At 40.7% G+C, this 17,563-nt stretch overlaps 1 protein-coding gene across 2 annotated transcripts in view; it reads right to left on the bottom strand.

Annotated features, from left to right (window-relative positions):
• Positions 1–17,563, bottom strand: part of ETV6 (ETS variant transcription factor 6) — a 140,141-nt gene that overhangs the window by 47,633 nt on the left and 74,945 nt on the right. Inside the window, exon 1 of one of the 2 annotated variants that reach the window (XM_032203535.1) lies at positions 8,407–8,440. The exons of the other annotated variant lie outside the window; for it this stretch is intronic. Within the exon in view, the coding sequence (XP_032059426.1) occupies positions 8,407–8,416 (10 nt within the window). The 5' untranslated portion in view covers positions 8,417–8,440. Of the gene's footprint in view, positions 1–8,406; positions 8,441–17,563 lie in introns of those variants that run through there. 2 annotated transcript variants of the gene reach the window in all.

Consider the following 17,563-nt stretch of genomic DNA (forward strand, 5'->3'; position numbering starts at 1 on the left):
CTCACCCTGACTGCAGTAATGTTTATCTCTCAGTGGCAGCTGAAGATGTGAGAAATACATGTATGTGCTTCATTTTCACCCCCCAGCTTCAAAGGTGTCTTGTTTGAGTTCTGTGCTTGAGGGAAATATGCTCCTGAACTGGGATATCAGTCCCCCTTTCTGTTATTCTGTCTGGCATGAAGGAAGCAGAAGGAAGATGATGATTTCTATCCTGATGCTCTCTACACCATCCTTCAAACAAGCTACTTTCAGGCCACCACTCAGAACTCAGTGGCAGCGCTGACTTAGTATTGTTCTTTGGCTCCTTGCTCTGATATGCCAGTGAAATTGGCAGGGGGCTAAAGCTGTGGACTTGATGAGAGAGAGAAGCCATTTTTAAGTATATACATACACTGGATTCTGCTAGATCAGCTTTCTGGACTGATTAAGAGCACAATTGCACTAACATTCAAGATTGCACTAACAGGTCAACACAACCGGTGAGGGGTTGACAAACCACAGAAAGAATAATAGCTGGATGTGGTGACAGAGAAGGAAAAAAATGCTTCAACTACTATTGCTAAAGAACACACCAAGTCACTGAAAAATGCATGGGATCACTGTATTATTTGAGTTTAATCTTGATGATGTCACTGAGAAAGGCTTGCTTCCAGGACTGGAAAAATTACTGCAATGTCAATAGAGGCAAATAATTTACCTACGCACTTCCAGTAGAGGATCAAGCTTTGAATGAAAACAAATAGATGAGATAATTCACAAGGAGGCTCTGTCTCATCCTGCTTTTTGTGTTTCTTGCAGAGGTAAAGGTGCTGTGACAGAGACTGCATACCTAGTAATACCAGGTAACTGATACCACCACCAATTCACTGTTCCTAATACTCTGTAAACCCATTGTGCTAGTATAGACACCTGACTTCAACATCAGTGAAGCTATCTCGTGCTGTCCCTCTTTCAATACTCACATTCCCACATGGAATGGCCAGTGCTTGCTATCTCCATCAACCTACTGCAGATATGCTGTGGGAAAGGGGACCTCTGTCTCTTGAGAGGGGTGTTATATGCAGCTGGGCATCCCAGGGCCTCCACCACGGGGGCAAATGTCCCTGGGCACATATCAGGGATCTAACTGAGGTCAGATCGACTGGTGACAGAAGAGAGGGGTGAGAAAGTTACCCCTCTCAATCCCACTAACAGTGACCCCTCTTTTGAAAAGGTGGGGGATAGCACAATTATCTTTTTTCATTTAAGTATTGTGAAAAAATCAAGTGATATCACCTGTCGCAAATATTTAGTAACATCTGATAGCTACTTTACATTGCTTACAGTTGTGCCTACTAGTATAAAACATTAAAAAAGGACTCCCTGCCTGGAGGACATAACAATGTAAACAGACAGGATAGGAAAGGGATCGAATGTACAAGCAAAGTGAACAATATGATGGTGTACAGACAATGCTGGTCCCCCTGGAAACCAACTGAAACTATTGCACTCTTCGCTAAGTAGTTATTCTGAAAATGTAGTTGAAATACTCTTTCATCAACTTGTCTAATTAAAATTTTCATAGTAGCTCTTCCCCTTATTTTGGCAAATTCCAACCAGCTCTACGACAGACGCTTGTCAAATTACATCTCTTATCTGATGCAGAAATCCAGATTTGTATGTATATCTGTTCACACAATTCCTATTCACAAAAACTCAGACATTCACAATCACACTGGAGTCAGGAATTCAACAGAGGTGTCTCACTATAAGGTAGCCATTTCTCTTCTATTCTTCCAATCCTTCAAGACTTGCTTAGTTGACAAAGTCCAAACCAGTTTAGCTTCATTCTTCAGTATCATAACTTCAAAATCTTCTCAAGTTTCTGTTCTCCTGGGAAGACTGATTCACAACCACCTTGCACAAGAGAGAACATCTTTTAAAAAATCCACTGTTTGGACCTACTGATCATGTGTCTGGACTTGTTTGAACTTGGCCATCCCTGATGCAGTATCTTCTGTCCTACTAAGAAACGCTTGCTTGCCTCTCCTCTCTCTGCTTTAGTAGACTGTGTCACAAGTTAAGCACCCATGAAAGCTGCTTTTGCCAACCACACTAGCAACAGCATTTTTTTGGAAATGCTCTTCAGTATTAGAACAAAGGAAGGAAAGTTTCTTGATAACCAGAGCACAAATTTCAACTGCTTATAAACTGCTCAGGCTGTGGATTAAAGTGTGCATTTGTATGAGAGGGAGATGGCAGGGAGTGGAAGGAGTAGAAAGAAAGACTTGAGAAGTAAGAGGGTAGGAAGCGAACAAGCACATCGGGGAAGGATAGTGAACCACATTTTGAAGACAGGATACCTTTTAACCTATCAGGTTGCCCTAAGTCTTCCCTTCATGGCTGTTTCTACAATTTCTACAAGCTAATACATACACGTTATCAGTGCAAAGCAAGTTGATATTCTAGGTCTTTGCCTCCTCCTTAACAACCTAGAAGTGAAAAAATACTTCTGCGAAATGCTTTGTTTATTAATGTGATTTTTATTTTTTTCACATGACTGGGGTCAACTGGCTTAGCACTGACAGCATGGTACAGAAATGCAGACACCGGCACAGTATCAATTGGGGCGGGAGGGGTTGGCTTAAGTCTCCTTCAGCAATTTCACACAAAATGACATTAGGGAACGCAAAGTGCCAAAAATTTTCCCGTGAAGCACTGAAAAAATCTGCAGACTCTACATGTCTCACACCATTCTGGCAGATAATAAACAGAGAGCATATGGACTCAAATACTGTATGTTCAAGAAAACACAGTTCCCCGTGTTTGACACCATGTTGAGTTTCTGAGAACATGAATGCAATTTCTAAAAAGATTTACACCCTCATTATTCAGGTGTTTGGACAGCCAAACAATGGAAATTCAGAAAAAGATTTATTTGTGGGCTGTTTATTCCATAGCAAATCAAAGCATTTTTTTCTTATACCTTCCTCTGAAGCAGCTGGAATGGGCAGCTCTTGGGCTTGTCCTGTCCAATCTTGTCTCTTCCCTAGTCTGACCCATTTTTTAAATTTCTAGGTCCTGAAACACAACTTGACTTTAAGATTAACTCTCAAAAGAAAGTATGATTATTTTTTTGACTTTTTGATTTTTTTTTTTGTTGATGCCCCATTTTAAACTTTTTCTAGATTTCCTCTTCCTCCCATTACCTCTGAGGTGTGCACACTGTGTGAAGAGGAGCTTTCTTTTGTCAGCCCAACCTCACCCTTATTCATTTAGTGCTGTCACAGTCATGCTTTCACAACTCTGCTGACGGAATCAGGTAGGAGGAAGGAGGAGGAGGCTGATTCGGCAAGAGGAGTCTTTTGTTTGCATGTAAATAGCTTGGTGTTATCAGAAAGAAAACAAGGAGTGTGTTGAACAACAACAGAAAAAAAATCACAGCACTATTATTCTGTTTTCCTGTTCTCTTCCAGAAATATAAGTGAGCCTCTGTGTATAAGAGAAAGGCTGGTGTAGATAACAAGAGTCGCTTCACTGCCTCCCCTTTGCTACTAAAAAGCATCCTTGTAGTAACTACAATTGCTAACATAGAGAAATGATACCAGGAAACAGGTTGTTCTTTGTAAGGGGTATTAAAAACTCCACATAGAAACTAGCTTTGAGGAAAAAAATATTTAGAAAACTTATTAATGAAGAAGAAACCTAGAGGAATGGGTTTGGATATTTGGCCAATAATAAGGCCAAAGAATCCAAGACAGTATATGGGCTTACTCCACTCAGCTGAATGTTAAATCAGTGACCAGTTAATACCTGCTCAAGGTTTTAAAAACACTGGCCTTCAGTCCTGAAAAGCATGTCCGCATCTCCTGTGGAAATCAGTGGCAATATCGACTATTTAGCTGCAGTATTGGGTAGTACATCAGGCACTAGAAGGGACAAAAAAGCTTCCCAAAACATCAGAAGGTCATGTTCCTGATTTTGAACATAATGTCTTTCTTCTGTGTTAATTACCAAAACACTTCATAGATCTTGACACACACTGCTAATTGGAAAACGCTGCATAAGATTAGCCAGTGCTTTTCTTTGCTTCCATTCAGCTTCAGAGTGAATTTAATCATAAAGGATATGACAAAAGGAGAGCAGTACACCTGGATCAGGGACGTTGAGTTGGGCTGCACAGCAGGAATTGTTTCCTCCCTCCTGTCTTCAGAGTGAGTGTCTGAACAGAGAAACATTAGCACAGAAATTTCTGTGAGGCCTTCAGAGAAATCCAGGACTATTTCTGTACCCTTGTCAAAGCCTAGTGGTTCCTTTTGCTGTTCTGGGATGCTAGAATCCATATGAAATTGAAAAAACGTAATAAGAATACCATCAGGGTGCTTGCCCCATCCAGGATTCATTTAGCATCTCTGCCAACCTCTTAAAAAGGCATAAAAGAGGAGACGATTTTTAATCTCTTTTCACGGTGTGGTTGCCAACATTGCAGGCTAAAGCTGCATCTCCTCAGGAAGAGGGAGTTGAGTTTGTCCGTAGCTGCTGTTTCCTAATTGGTGGGCATAATGGAGAAGCCTTTTGGTTACACTGATAAGGTCATTTGCATAACTCTACCCAAGTGGCTTTGCATATATTTTTTTCTCTTCTTTTTCCTTCTCTCTCCACTTCGTCAGTTCTCAGACACTTCTTCCTGTGTCAGAGAACTCTAGGAAGAGCTTGTATGTCGTTAATCCCTATATTCATTCAGTTATACATTTTAGATTTATTTTTTATTTCTTATAAATAGCCAGTCCAGTTAGGTAACTCTATTTTTATTTGCACAATGTTACAAAAGAAAACTACAGTGTTAGTGCAAAAAGAATTCTGCTTTATCCACATAGGTTTCTTTCAAATTCAGCTAAAATAGCTTTGAGTTATCTTTCTACTTTTAAATGAAAGTCTCCTGATAGCAATCGTTTAAATGAAATAATTGAAAAAGCTTGTGAGCTTTTCCTTACACTCTTGGTTATTTATTTTTTTTTAAATGCATATTTTTAACCTAGAATGGTATATTTAATTCCATATTCTTTCTTCTGGAAAGGATTATGATGAAATTTTGACACATTCCAGAGTTCTCACTAACTATACAAGCTCTTGCATCGTGCTTTTTCACAGCAGCTAACAAATATCCAGTAGCTGTAAATCAGGGGGACCGATGTCCTATTTGTACAGAAGGACAGAACAGTTATTTTACCAACTACAGCAGCTCGTACAATGAGGCCCTGGTCCATGTGAAGGGCCAGAAGGCACTGCCCTAATAGAAAGCAAATGACCCTCATCATCTAATTCAATATGCCTAATTTTTACTATATTACAATATTTATTATATATTTACAATATTACTATTCTGCTTAATTGTAGTCTCTCAGTTGCAGTCACCGACCAGGACCCTACTGTGCTTAGTAAAGCACACAAACAGGAGAGAAGTTACAGAGAGTTTCCCCAGATTGTAATCTCTACATAGAGCTATGAAGAGGATGTAGTTTATTGGTATTTTACCCAAATCTCCATCTCATGAAAGCTAAACAAACCAGAAACAATGGAGTAATGCTGTAGCTTGTACTACAGGAAGCAGCACCTTTGTCTCCACAGATGGTAAGTGAGGGAAAATGGGAGAAAAAAATAAAAATAAAAAAGAGTTCATGGCACTCGGGAGACTGGTAAGCCTCTAACGATGTTTGTTTGAATATACAAAATCAGATCCACTGAAAAAATAAAAAGGCAAAAAATGCATTATTTCATGGCTGGTATTAATCTGTTGCATTTGAAACAGAAACACTTCTCAGTGCTTTCATTTCACAACGTTTACTGTAGAATCTATTTTGAGTTTTGGGGCAAGCCAGGTTTGGGGGTAAGCAAAATCTTCTGTAACCGTTATGAGAATCTTTTTGATAACCACTGGTAAAATCTCTTTTTATCCAACTTAGAGTATTTTGGAATAAAAGTTTGTGTAATACTGACCTCTTCTAAGAAGAATTTTGTTTCAAAAACAGATGCTTTTATACTATTAAAAATTAATGCCAAGAAAGTTTACTGACAGATAAGCTCTACTAATGACTTCACTTCTGAACTTCATTATTTGTATTTACAAATTAACAGTGTGAATTCTCAGTTTACTAATCTGCCAGTTGGATCATTTTTTGCAGCCTTGAGCTGTTTCACTTTACTTCACTGAAAATATTTAATAGCCAAGCTGCAGTAAACTCTCATTTCCCCAAGACTTTATTATGTTTATACAATATATTACAGAACATTTCCTAGTGTATTATTAAGCATTATGAATTATTAAAACCAAATTACATTTTTTGAATGAACAATATGGTGCTTTATCCTGGACTTTCTGTAGCACACTTAGTTTGTAAAACCCCATAGCAAGGTATGTGTATTACTGCTACAGCATGACAAACACACACCCTAACATACAGATCTCCCAACCACACACCTTATGACCTAAAGGAGTTAGGAAATGGAAAGCCTTCCTCTTGTGATTTGAGTGAACTCAGGTCTCCTAATGCGTGAATTTCCATGTGCACTGATAGCACATGTATATGTTCAGCAACCTTTGCACTGTCTCAGTTAGTTTAGCTTACCAATCCTCCAGCTCCAGCCTGCAAAACACATACTTGTGATCTGCAGAAAGCTGGCTCTACTCCTTGTTTTCTCCATCTGCTAAATTGCACTACAGATTGCTAAAAATATAATAAATACTTTCCTACTATTACTTTCCCATGTAAACAGCTGAGTTATTTGCCACAGGGATACTGAATATGAATGGAAGGGAAGGTAGGTCTGCACAATGCTTCAAAAGGAAGATGCTTCTCTCAAGGACACTGGTCAAGGGACCAGAAAAACCTGAGTTTGGCCACAGGCCTCCTGTGTGAATTGGCACAAACCACGTCTGACCTAACAAACCCACAGGTACTAAATACAGCCTGGAGGAAACTCTCACACACTTCAAAGACAACCATTCCAGTCCAGCTGTAGTGACCAAAGCTGAAATGGTTATGGACAGCCTGCAAGCTGAAAAAATGCTAATCACACTAGACATCAGTGAGTAGACCAAGGGTCCCTCAGACTTAATAAACTTCTCCTGTGATCTTCTCCACTGACCATATGCTTACCCTCCTTCCTCTTTATTAGTATTTAGAAAACTTGCTCATGCAGAACCTGGAGTTCCCACTTTACTAGATGCTGTATGTGTTAATGCATATGCAAAGTTTGTGTAATTAAAAGATCAATGTGCATACAGGCAATGTTAACTTTGACATTTCCACGCCTTTACGATATTACTATCTGTAACACAGAGTATATATATATATTGTGTGTAATTTTTTCCCTTGTTTTTAAAGTATCAGTAATGGAGAGAAAAAAAACGTTCAGAAATTCCACCCTGGCATCATAATGAAACCTGCATGGGTCAGCAGAAGATCTATCACTTTTAGATCCAACCTACAGACCTCTGCCGTTTTTTGCTAAGGGGGACACTGACAGCAGCAGCAATATGCTGTCTTGTGTTACAGGATCCAACACTGGCAGTAGGACATGGAACACTTGCCATGACCCCTGCTCATTTTGCCAGCAGGTTATGCAGATGTCCGTGACAGCAAAGGAAGGGTGAGGTTAAGAAATCCATCCTCCTAGCTCAACTTCAGGTCCTTCCTTCTCTCTGCACTTCTGGTTGTGGCCAATGCTAATCTCATCTACCAGCCTTCTTGCTCCAGGCTCTTCCCCCTGCCCGAGTCTGAGCTTTGCTCCTTTTTGGCTGTGAATAGGCAGATTCCTCTCCCATCTGCAGGGCCCATCAAAGGGGACGTGGAAACAACAACAGAGACAGCCTCTCTTCCTTCAAGTCTGTTCCAAATCTTAGGACTTTAGTTCTTTTGAGAGTTTAACACCAACTTATTGTTCTGTCCTGGCAAAAAAAAAAAAATATCAGCCACAGCAGCTAAAAAGTAGAGAAGTTGCAAAACTATCAAAAATAAATTCTTGTCATGGGAAGTATCTGGAAACCTGAATAATAAGTGGTGCTAACATTCACTCCACAAAAAGAACTAGTCATTTTTCCTGGATGCCTTTAGTCCATGGCATGTTACACAACATGAGGACTGGCGGCTATGTATAACCCCAAAGCCCTTTGTTTACTCTACCAGGAGAACAGAAACAGTGCCTTGATCTTGTCTGCCCAATAGCTGAGAAGCAGCACTTGCAATTTGGGGTTCCCTATCAATGAAGAAACGACAGACAGTTGGCCCATCTCACAAACCCAGGTGACTGGCTGGCCAGCCTGCATACATTTATGAGTATTAATCAAACCGAAACAGTTACTACTGTTTGAAATAAGGTTTTATTGAAACCCTGCCATACTGAAAATGAAAAGCTTAAAGAATCTACCTTTTCTCATCCAAGGGAAGTGGACCTTAAGAAGTTCCTTCAGGACTTCTTAGTTTAAATTAATTTGATGTCAACATGAATCTCTAAAATAAGACAAACAGAAAAGCAAGGAGGCAAATTAAATGTATTCATCAGATTAAAGAGGTTAAGCTGTAGAGAAAAACAGGAAGATCCAGGTCTGAACGTCTGGAAGACTATTCTCTTTTCCATCTCTTGGTGTAAAATTGCCATAGGTTCCTGGCATAAATCAATATAAAAGAGTTACATGCAAAAAACAGACCCTGTCATATAAAAAATACTTAGGTAACTGACCACAAATGGAGATGAGAGTACTACAAAAAGGAGGTATAAGGAAAGTTATCAGAAACCAGCACCATCATAAGAACCTGTAAAAATCATTGTATGGTACAGATGCAGACAGCATGGAGAGCTGAGGTATTGTAGGGGCAGAGGAAACAGTTAAAGACTTGCAGAGGATACTATGCAAGGGTGGTTTGGTAAGAAGGAATCTCAAAAGTATTGTTTATGGAGCTGGTGTACCACTATGTTGACAGACTGACAACTCTGACATCCTACTTACACAGCCACCACTGATCTTAACTGAGTAGATGGCATGGGGGTAGAAAGAAGCACTAGCACCTGAGGAAGATGAGGCACTGTGAAGTTAAATAGCAAAAGTAGTGGAAGGATGCAGGTTATTTTCAGGTACCTTTACCAGCCTCAGCTTTCCCCAAGGTCCCAACTAACTGCATAAGCAACGTGACATCCATTGGCATTGTGTGCATTTGGCTAAAGAGCTTTGCACCAAGCTGCTCTCCCCAAGCAAGTTTCAGACTGTCAGCTTTGGACCAACCAAACCACCGTTGCACAGGTCAGATTTTCTGAGAAGTCACTAAGCTTCAGCCTTGCTGAGCCACATCCCTTGCCCAAAATGGCAAGAGATCTCTGCCAGAGCCTAGGGTGCCATTTTTATTAATAGTTACTTAACATCCAGGCCTTTTTTTTTTTTTTTTTTTTCCACCAATAAGAGAGCAAATTGCGGTAAGTGATAATGCGTATTTCACAGACTGCCAGGGACAGACATAGGCTAGAGAACGGTATGGCTGCAGGACCATCTCTTCAGGAAAGCAGTTAGTAACAGATGGGCAACGTTTTTGAAAGGTGGAGTCCTTCCATGTGGCAATGTCTTTTGCCTTAACTTGTGAGCTTTAGGCCATACTTGATACCCAGCTTGCAACAGGATGCTTAACTACACACCTTCTTCAGAGCTTAAGAAATGCTGACCTGGCTGACCCACAAGGAGTCCCATGTGACAAAATGAATCTCTAACTTCCAGGACTTGGGCTCAACAACATCAAACTGCAGTGGCTAGCCTTAGCAAAGATTTCATCAGTCAAAAGCAGTCGCGGGTTTTCCAGTGAGCGGTTCTCCTGTCCTATCGCCCCAGATCACTCAAGAAAGTGGCTGGCTCTTCCTGCCGCCCAACCTCCTCCGGCAGAAAGCGCCAGGTGACAACGCCTCTTCAGCTGCTGCGGTTTGCGGGTTCAAGCGTCTCTGTTATCTGCTCCCGGCAGCATCTCGTCTGACAGGAAGTTTCCCCAGCGTTTTCCATCACAGGAAATTTCCTGTGGGGAAGCACTTAGTAAGCAAACAAAGAGTTCCTTGGTACAAAAGAGAAGTGCACACACATACAGCTGTAAGAAAAAAGGATAAAAACAACACAAAAAAATACCGCTGAAGCAGCTTGGGCAAGGGCGCCAGGTCACAGGGCCCGAACTATGTGAGAAGAACTGTGCTACCTGAGATACTGGGGCTTAGAGATCACCAAATGAAACCATTACGCTCAAGCTTGGCTCATTAGGTTAAAGTTCAAATGTTAGAGTCAGCTGCTATTTGATCCCTCTGAAGAGAGTTAACAGCCTTAATGCCACTTTCAGCAAGGATGGAGAGAGCACAGACCACAACCTCAGGCACCAGTTCAGTAGCTTTTTCTTTGGCACCTTCTCCAGCGAGGCCAATCACCAGGTACAGGCAGAGGTTTTATCTTCCCAGATTAAATTGGGATTAAAGTCTAGGACACACTGCCAAATATCCATATTGAGCTCCCTCTGCCATCACCTAATAATAGGTCTGATATCCCCTGTTCCCAACCTCCTCTATAGGCTGCTTTGAAAATCCCCTCCCCAGGGCATGCCTAGATAGTTTGTAAAATCAGCATATGAAAGCTGGTACCAAACTGCCACTGACCTACAGGTGCCTTCATTTAACGCAGCTGGACCCTGCAACCTCTGAGACAAAGTCTTTTCTTTACCTCATTTAGGATCTAATAATGCTCTAAATGTACCATTAGGAAAAATATATTTGTTTCCAGAATGCCTAGTTTCCCTTTTCATAAAATTTGTGCTGCTGGTGTCTTTTTCTTTCTCCCCTCTTCTCTTTCTGCCCTCTGAACTATACTCATTTCCTGCTATTATCCAGGGAAAACCCTGCTGGACAGTGCATGCTGACTAGCAATGTCTCATATATCCCACAAGGTGCCAGACTCTGGTGGTCTACAAAACGCAGGGACAGAGGATAGACTTTGTTCTCAGGTGTGAGACCAATCTTGAAGAGGTCTCCTTCTAGCAGCATCAAACCCTGGGATACTCCCATGTACACCAGGTTAGTCAGCACTGTATAAGGTGGGCATGAAGCACAAGTAGAGACGACCTACTACTCTGCACCGTTCTTATTTGCTCTTTCTTCGGGTATGAGAGCAATCATCTGCAAACCCACAACTCTGATTTAACATTTGCTCATGCATTTATTTATTTTTTTAAACTGTCTAGTTCAGACTCCTAGCTTGAACTACATGCCTGCAAAAGGCAATATTATTTTCCACCCTCTTCTAGTTAATTGCAGCTGCGGTAAAGGGACTTCTGCCAGCAGGCCCACAATGCTCTGCTCCACAGGAAGTTCCCAAGATCTCTTCCTGCACAGGAAATTTCCTGTGGTCCAACAGACATTCCTCTTGGCTTTTATCACTCACATACATTTGTTTTGGCAAATATCTGTTCTTAAGAACAACAAGAAACGGACAGAGCAAAAGCAAACAGTGACAAGAGAAAAAAAAAAAAGGCAGCTATGGTTAGTGTAACAATCATGACCAAATTATCCTCTGTCACACAGGAAAATATATGCTCCTGGAGCTGACTTGTGAGGTTTTGTACCTTAAGCATTATTCATAAATAAGGCCTATTTGATATACACAGACATACTGCTTTTAAGAATCCACACACAAGTTTTCTTTGCCTTTTTGAAACATTTTATTCATGCAATTTCCCAGAAATGTTAGGCACTGGGAAAGGAACTCCAACTTATATTTCTTATGGCCCTAGCTGTGATTTTATCTCATGGTTATTAGCATCAGCAATGTCAACAGAATGATAAGGCTTCCTAAACAACCTTACCTCAGAAAGAAATGTTTTGGCTATATTTCACCAGACACATCCTCCTGTAATCAAAGCCGCTACAAATCCTAAAGCACTGTTCATAACCACAAGAAGGATAACAGTTTTGGAAGGAAAAGAGATTTTACTTTCAAACTGGTAAATTACTAAAGTCATGTAGCCCAGCACACTTTGGGTAGGATTTTCAGATGCACTTTCACACTCAAAAACAAAGGTAAGAGCCTAGGAGGACTTCTAGAAGTTCCAAGAGAGTATGAGTTCTACTTTGCTCAAACACTCCTTAAAATACCAAAAGGCACCTGGTTACTGGTTAAATACACCTGGTTTTAAGCAATTGATTACTTTTAATCACTTAAAAAGTTGGAGTAAGAAATTCCAACTGGAAAATCTCTTCTATCACGAGGACACTCAAGCACTGGAACAGACTGCACAGACATGCTGTGCTGTCTCCATTCTTGGAGGTTTTAATGACCAAATGAGCTAAAGCACTGATGGAATGTCCATCAGCTACAAGTCTGACCTTATAGTTGAAACTTTTTTGAGCAAGAGGTTGGATTAGAGACCTCCCAAGCTCCTTTCTAACTTGAATTATCCTGTGATTCTAATTTTAAACTACTTCAACCTGTAATTTTTCTTAAATAGCAATAGCAGAGTTAGAGCTCACCATTCCCATCTAAAAGATAGAACTTTTGAATGGACTTCAGTGAATTAGGAAAATAAAGGGAATAGATGATAACTTGTAAACTAGGGTTTCAAATAATTTAGTAATTGCTTGTGATTACAGACTATTCTGACACTCCATTAGCAACTACAGTCACAATCAGTCCTCTCCTCCCTATCTCCACACCTTTTGTTTGGTTTATTTTAGCCACCCAGCAGACTACGGATAACAGTCAAACAGCATGAGGTTTCCTTCATTTTCTCAAGGTTCATCAGCCTGCACATACCACAGAATCACAGAATAGATGAGGCTGGAAGGCACTTCTGGAGACCATCTAGCCCAACCATTCTTAAACAGGGTAAGCTAGAGCAGGTTGCTCAGAACCAGTCAGGTTTTGTGTATCTCCAAAGGTGGAGACTTTGGGACCTTTCCAGGTAACCTGCTGCAGTATTTGCTCACCCTTCCAGTAAAGAAGTTTTTCTTATGTTTAAATGGAATATTTTGTATTTCAGTCTGTTCCCATTGTTACTGTATTCCACTTAGAGTTTAACTCTGTCTTTATTCTCTCCCATCTGGTATTTACACACAACTGTAAGATGCCTCCAAGCCTCCTCTTCTTGAGGCTAAACAACAACAGCTCTCTCAGACTCTCCTCATATATTAGATGCTGCAGCCTTTTAATCATCATCCTCTAGTATGAACATGTGTCTCTTGCACTGGGAAGCCTGAGACTGGACACAGCACTCTAGATGTTGTCTCAACAGGGAAGGATTGCCTTTGCCTAATGCAGTTCAGGATGCCGCTAGCATATCTAGGAGACTGAGATAGAACAAATGATATGTTTCTATGCCACCAACAGAAATGTTACGTCCTAATCGCAAACATTAGATCAGGCTGGTCAACATCAGAGAGTCTCAACGTGGAGGTTCAGAGACCAACCTTTTTCTTTAGTCTCTAAAGAAAATAGAAAAAAAAAGTATTTTTTTAGAGATGATTTGTTTTGGAGAAGATCTCTGGAAAAAAAAAAAAAAAAAAAAAAAAAGAATAAGTAAAAAAGGAAATTCAGCAAATCTCCAAGTAAATGAGGAGACTTTATAGCTAACCTTTCTATGCTACCTGACAAAGTCTCTTTGGGGAGTCACCAAGCAACTCCTGATGGACTGTGCAGGTACTGGTGCAGCACCCAGGTGTCAGCTACTCTCACACATCTGGGTAGTGGCTGTAGCTTGCTCTGTAAGTACTGGGCCATTCAGTGCAGTAAGAAGTGCCAGACAGTTAGAACAGCAGGTACTACAAAAGATGTTTTCAAGGAAAGCAGTGTGACAGAACTGTCCTACGAGACAGATTCAGCCCACCACTGTCAGTTGGACAACTTCAGTCAGTTCAGTGCTTGCTTATTGTCCTAAGCATCTAATAATACCATGGAAGCTTTAGTGATATCTTTATTATTCTTTAAATATATAATTGCACCATTTCCTGGAATATTTTTCTTTCTGGACCAGACAACTTGTTATGTTGAAAGTGCCAGTGTTACAGCCCATCCAGTAAAAGTCATTACTCTTATGCATTTTGAAAAATCTGTCCTGGGCACAGTGCAATCCACAGAGGACTTGGAATTTGATATACAGATCATTGGTACACATACAAGTACCCAGGGTTAGTTTCCATTTGGAGTTCCAAGATTTGTAGGGACATTTAGATTTGTAACAGGATTTTGTTTCCCCCAATTACAGCTGTCTAAAAACGTGCCTGGTTTCTCACTATTTCCATTCTTCTGCCTTTCAGACACTATTTCCTCATTGGCAGCTCCCTATCTTCCTCTCCCATTCTCAGACAGTGAGGCATAAAGGCACTGAATTTTAAATATATACTTAAGCACACCCATCTACAAGTAAATACAGAGAAAGAAAGAGGAGTAGAGTGCAAAGTACCATGGAGATGGCGGCAGTTGCCAACGTGGGCACAGTATAGATAAAAAGCATTGGGTAGCCAGGACGATGACTGGCTATTTGATCAAGATTCATCTTTTGAAATCCACAGTAGGTGACAACAAATTTCTGCGAATCACCAGTAGCTGACAGAGCAGACATACACACAATGAATGACCCGAATAACTCAATCAGCATGTCCAGCTATAAACTGAGAACACCGGTGTTTCACTAGGTGCATATACTGATAACCCCTACGTGCCTTCCCACTGACAGGGAGTTGCTGACTGACTTTGAGACCTGCTGTGATCTACATCACAACAAAATCCTTCTCACTTATTTATCAGCCGCTGATAAATGCAACATAAGACAATAAGTGAGAAGAGTTATTGGTAGAATGACCTCATTCAGTGCCTCATTCTTGCTTCAGAAAAACAAGCATCCCAGTGTTTGGAGGGAAATACTAGTGGTCAAAGCTTATTATTAGCGATCACAACCATTTCTAAGAGTAGACCCCGAACTGAAAAATTGAACAAAAGCTGAGATGTAATTAAATGTGCTTAAACCCGTGATCAGGAGTTATGTTGCAAGAAGCACTCTCAGAGTGGGGCACAGCAATCTAAGAGATTTTCATGCTCTCCTCTGAGCATGAAAAAGTGCCCTGCTAAGAAAACCAGTCGGAAACAGGCCTGATAGGAGGAAAATCCTATAGCTTTTTTTCTTCTCTGCTCGCACCAGCATTCTACCAGGGAACTGCATGTGCTTTATAGAGCGAACCCTACCATCCACAGCAATACCTGAGCTCAGTGCAGCGGTTTTCTGGCAGTCCTGAGAGAGCTTAGGAGAGACGCACACATCTTCTGGCCTCTCCTGGGACTGGCTCTCCCCATGTGATGAGTCACTTGGGAATAAGTTCCTTGCTGCAGTCTCAAAGTAATCACCTCAGCTATCTGCTCTTTGCTTCCTAAAAGCTGTTACTCTTACCTAAACAAAAAAGTAGACATAAATCATACTAGTGCAGTAAGCATACAGCCTCTCTCATAGTACACAGAAGGATAAAAGCCAGAACCTTTGGCATCCAAAGCACAAGGGTCAACTCTACTGTTAAAGAACATAAAGTCCCTCATTTAAGCGACAAAATCTTGGGTGAGGTTTACTGCAAAGCGATGACCAGCACCACAGCTCTGAACTGGATTTTGGAAGAGCTTCCTTTGACAAGCAGCAGAGGACACCCCCTATGCTGGCTAGGTGTTCAGTGTCTGCATATGCATCCAGCTCCAAGGGAAGAGTTAGTACTCTCTCAATGTTAGCACCAAAAGTCAGAACATTCAGAGCCAACGATGCGTGTTCAAATATGCCCCCCCACATACAAAGACCATGCATCAAACAATGCTTTTATAATGCAGCAAAACAAGGATCTTGACTAAATAAAGCAATGTAGCAGTGTTTTTTGTTTGTTTGTTTGTTTGTTTCCTGCAGTACACATTAGAGGAAAAAAGAAGACGCTGGCCAGATACCTAGTACAGCAAATTGCTGACAGAGTTTATTGCCACTTGACTTCTTTTGATCCTCCATCACACTTCTAAGAAAGTGAAGTTGTCTTGTTCTTCTGAGCTATGTACTTTATTGATACCTATTCAGCTGCTGAGACAAGGCACGAGGCTTTTACAATCACCCAGCAGCAGCAAATTAAGACATCTTCCTGAGGGGTCTTTTCTAGTCATGTTTATTCTAACTTTCTTTGGGGTGATCTCAGCTTCCATGATTTTTAAGATTAAAAACATTTTGGAAAGCAAGGGAAGCAAATACTTAAAATACTCCCATCTCGTATTCCAGTTTTCATACTGTCCCCTTGAAACATAACATTCAAGTAGTTGTACAGCAGGTTGATCAAGGAAAAGACTCAGGTAAAATTCACTCTTTTCTCCCAGCATTAGGTTCAACACAGAGGAATCTCTCAGTCTGAATATTTGAAGAGAAGAAATAGAAATTTTGTCAGTAGCCAATGTGCAGGTGGGAAGAACAGAGAAACAGAAGGTCAGGACTGACATTTTACAGATATAACACCACATTACCCTGGTTTACACTATGTGGGGAAATTACTGCCTTGACTTCCACCTTCTCTGAAATGGGCAACAGTAATAATAATAATACCAACACCTTATTCAGCAGGGACTGTAAGGGAAGACCCTCAGCAAAAATGGTATTTGAGGATCTTCGGATGAAGAACATCATTGTCATACAAACTCACGTGGTTTTATTAGCAGCCAAATCAAGGACTACATTAGCAAATGATCCCCTTTGAATGCTATTTTGTCAATGGCATGGAGTATTACCAAGGCTTTAACATTGCCTCTATGCCAGGTATAGACAATTAGCATGTTGTCAGGGTCTTCGATTCCTTAATTCTGCAAAAATAACGTCAAACAAATTGCCTTCAGCATGTCAAACAATTTATTCATAAAAGAGGCTTAATCTCTTAATGGTTATTTGTTGAAGAGCTTCTTGCTGTGTTGAAGAGAATTATGATTGTTGATGGTTGGACTCCTTGTGCATGTTTTGTTATTGTTTTACTGATGATTAAAGTCCTAACCATGAAGGAAATGCCAGGAGGCGGAGGGACTGACAAAATGCTGAGTTTGTGCTTATTTTTTAATTTGTTCAGCTGACATGAGTTTTTCTTGGCTTCCCTCCCCTCTCTGATGCTGCACCATGCAGTTATATTTTCTTTATCACTTTCCATATCACTTCCATATCAGAAGGGAAGTCAGTGCTGTGGGAAATCATGAAGAACCAGCTCTGAAGAGTGGCATGATCAACAAGACCTCTATCCCATAGAACAGAAAAGATCTATATTACATGTCTCTGCCTTGGCCGTGTGTTAGCCCTGGCACAGAGAGGCCATCCTGAGCTGTGAGAACCTGTTTTGCTCTCTAATTCTTCCTGACCTGGCAGATCAGCTATCAGCTCATGGCTTCACTTATACTTGGTTTAATGATGTGGACTGGATGTGCACGGACAGTTCTTCACTGAGGACTGAACAGAGAACATCCACTCATTTAACAGAAGCCATTGAATCCAAGTGTTTATTTACAAACACTGCTAGCGTGATTTGGACT

Source organism: Aythya fuligula, chromosome 1 (genome assembly GCF_009819795.1).
Source record: "Aythya fuligula isolate bAytFul2 chromosome 1, bAytFul2.pri, whole genome shotgun sequence".
Classification (NCBI taxonomy): Eukaryota; Metazoa; Chordata; class Aves; order Anseriformes; family Anatidae; genus Aythya; species Aythya fuligula.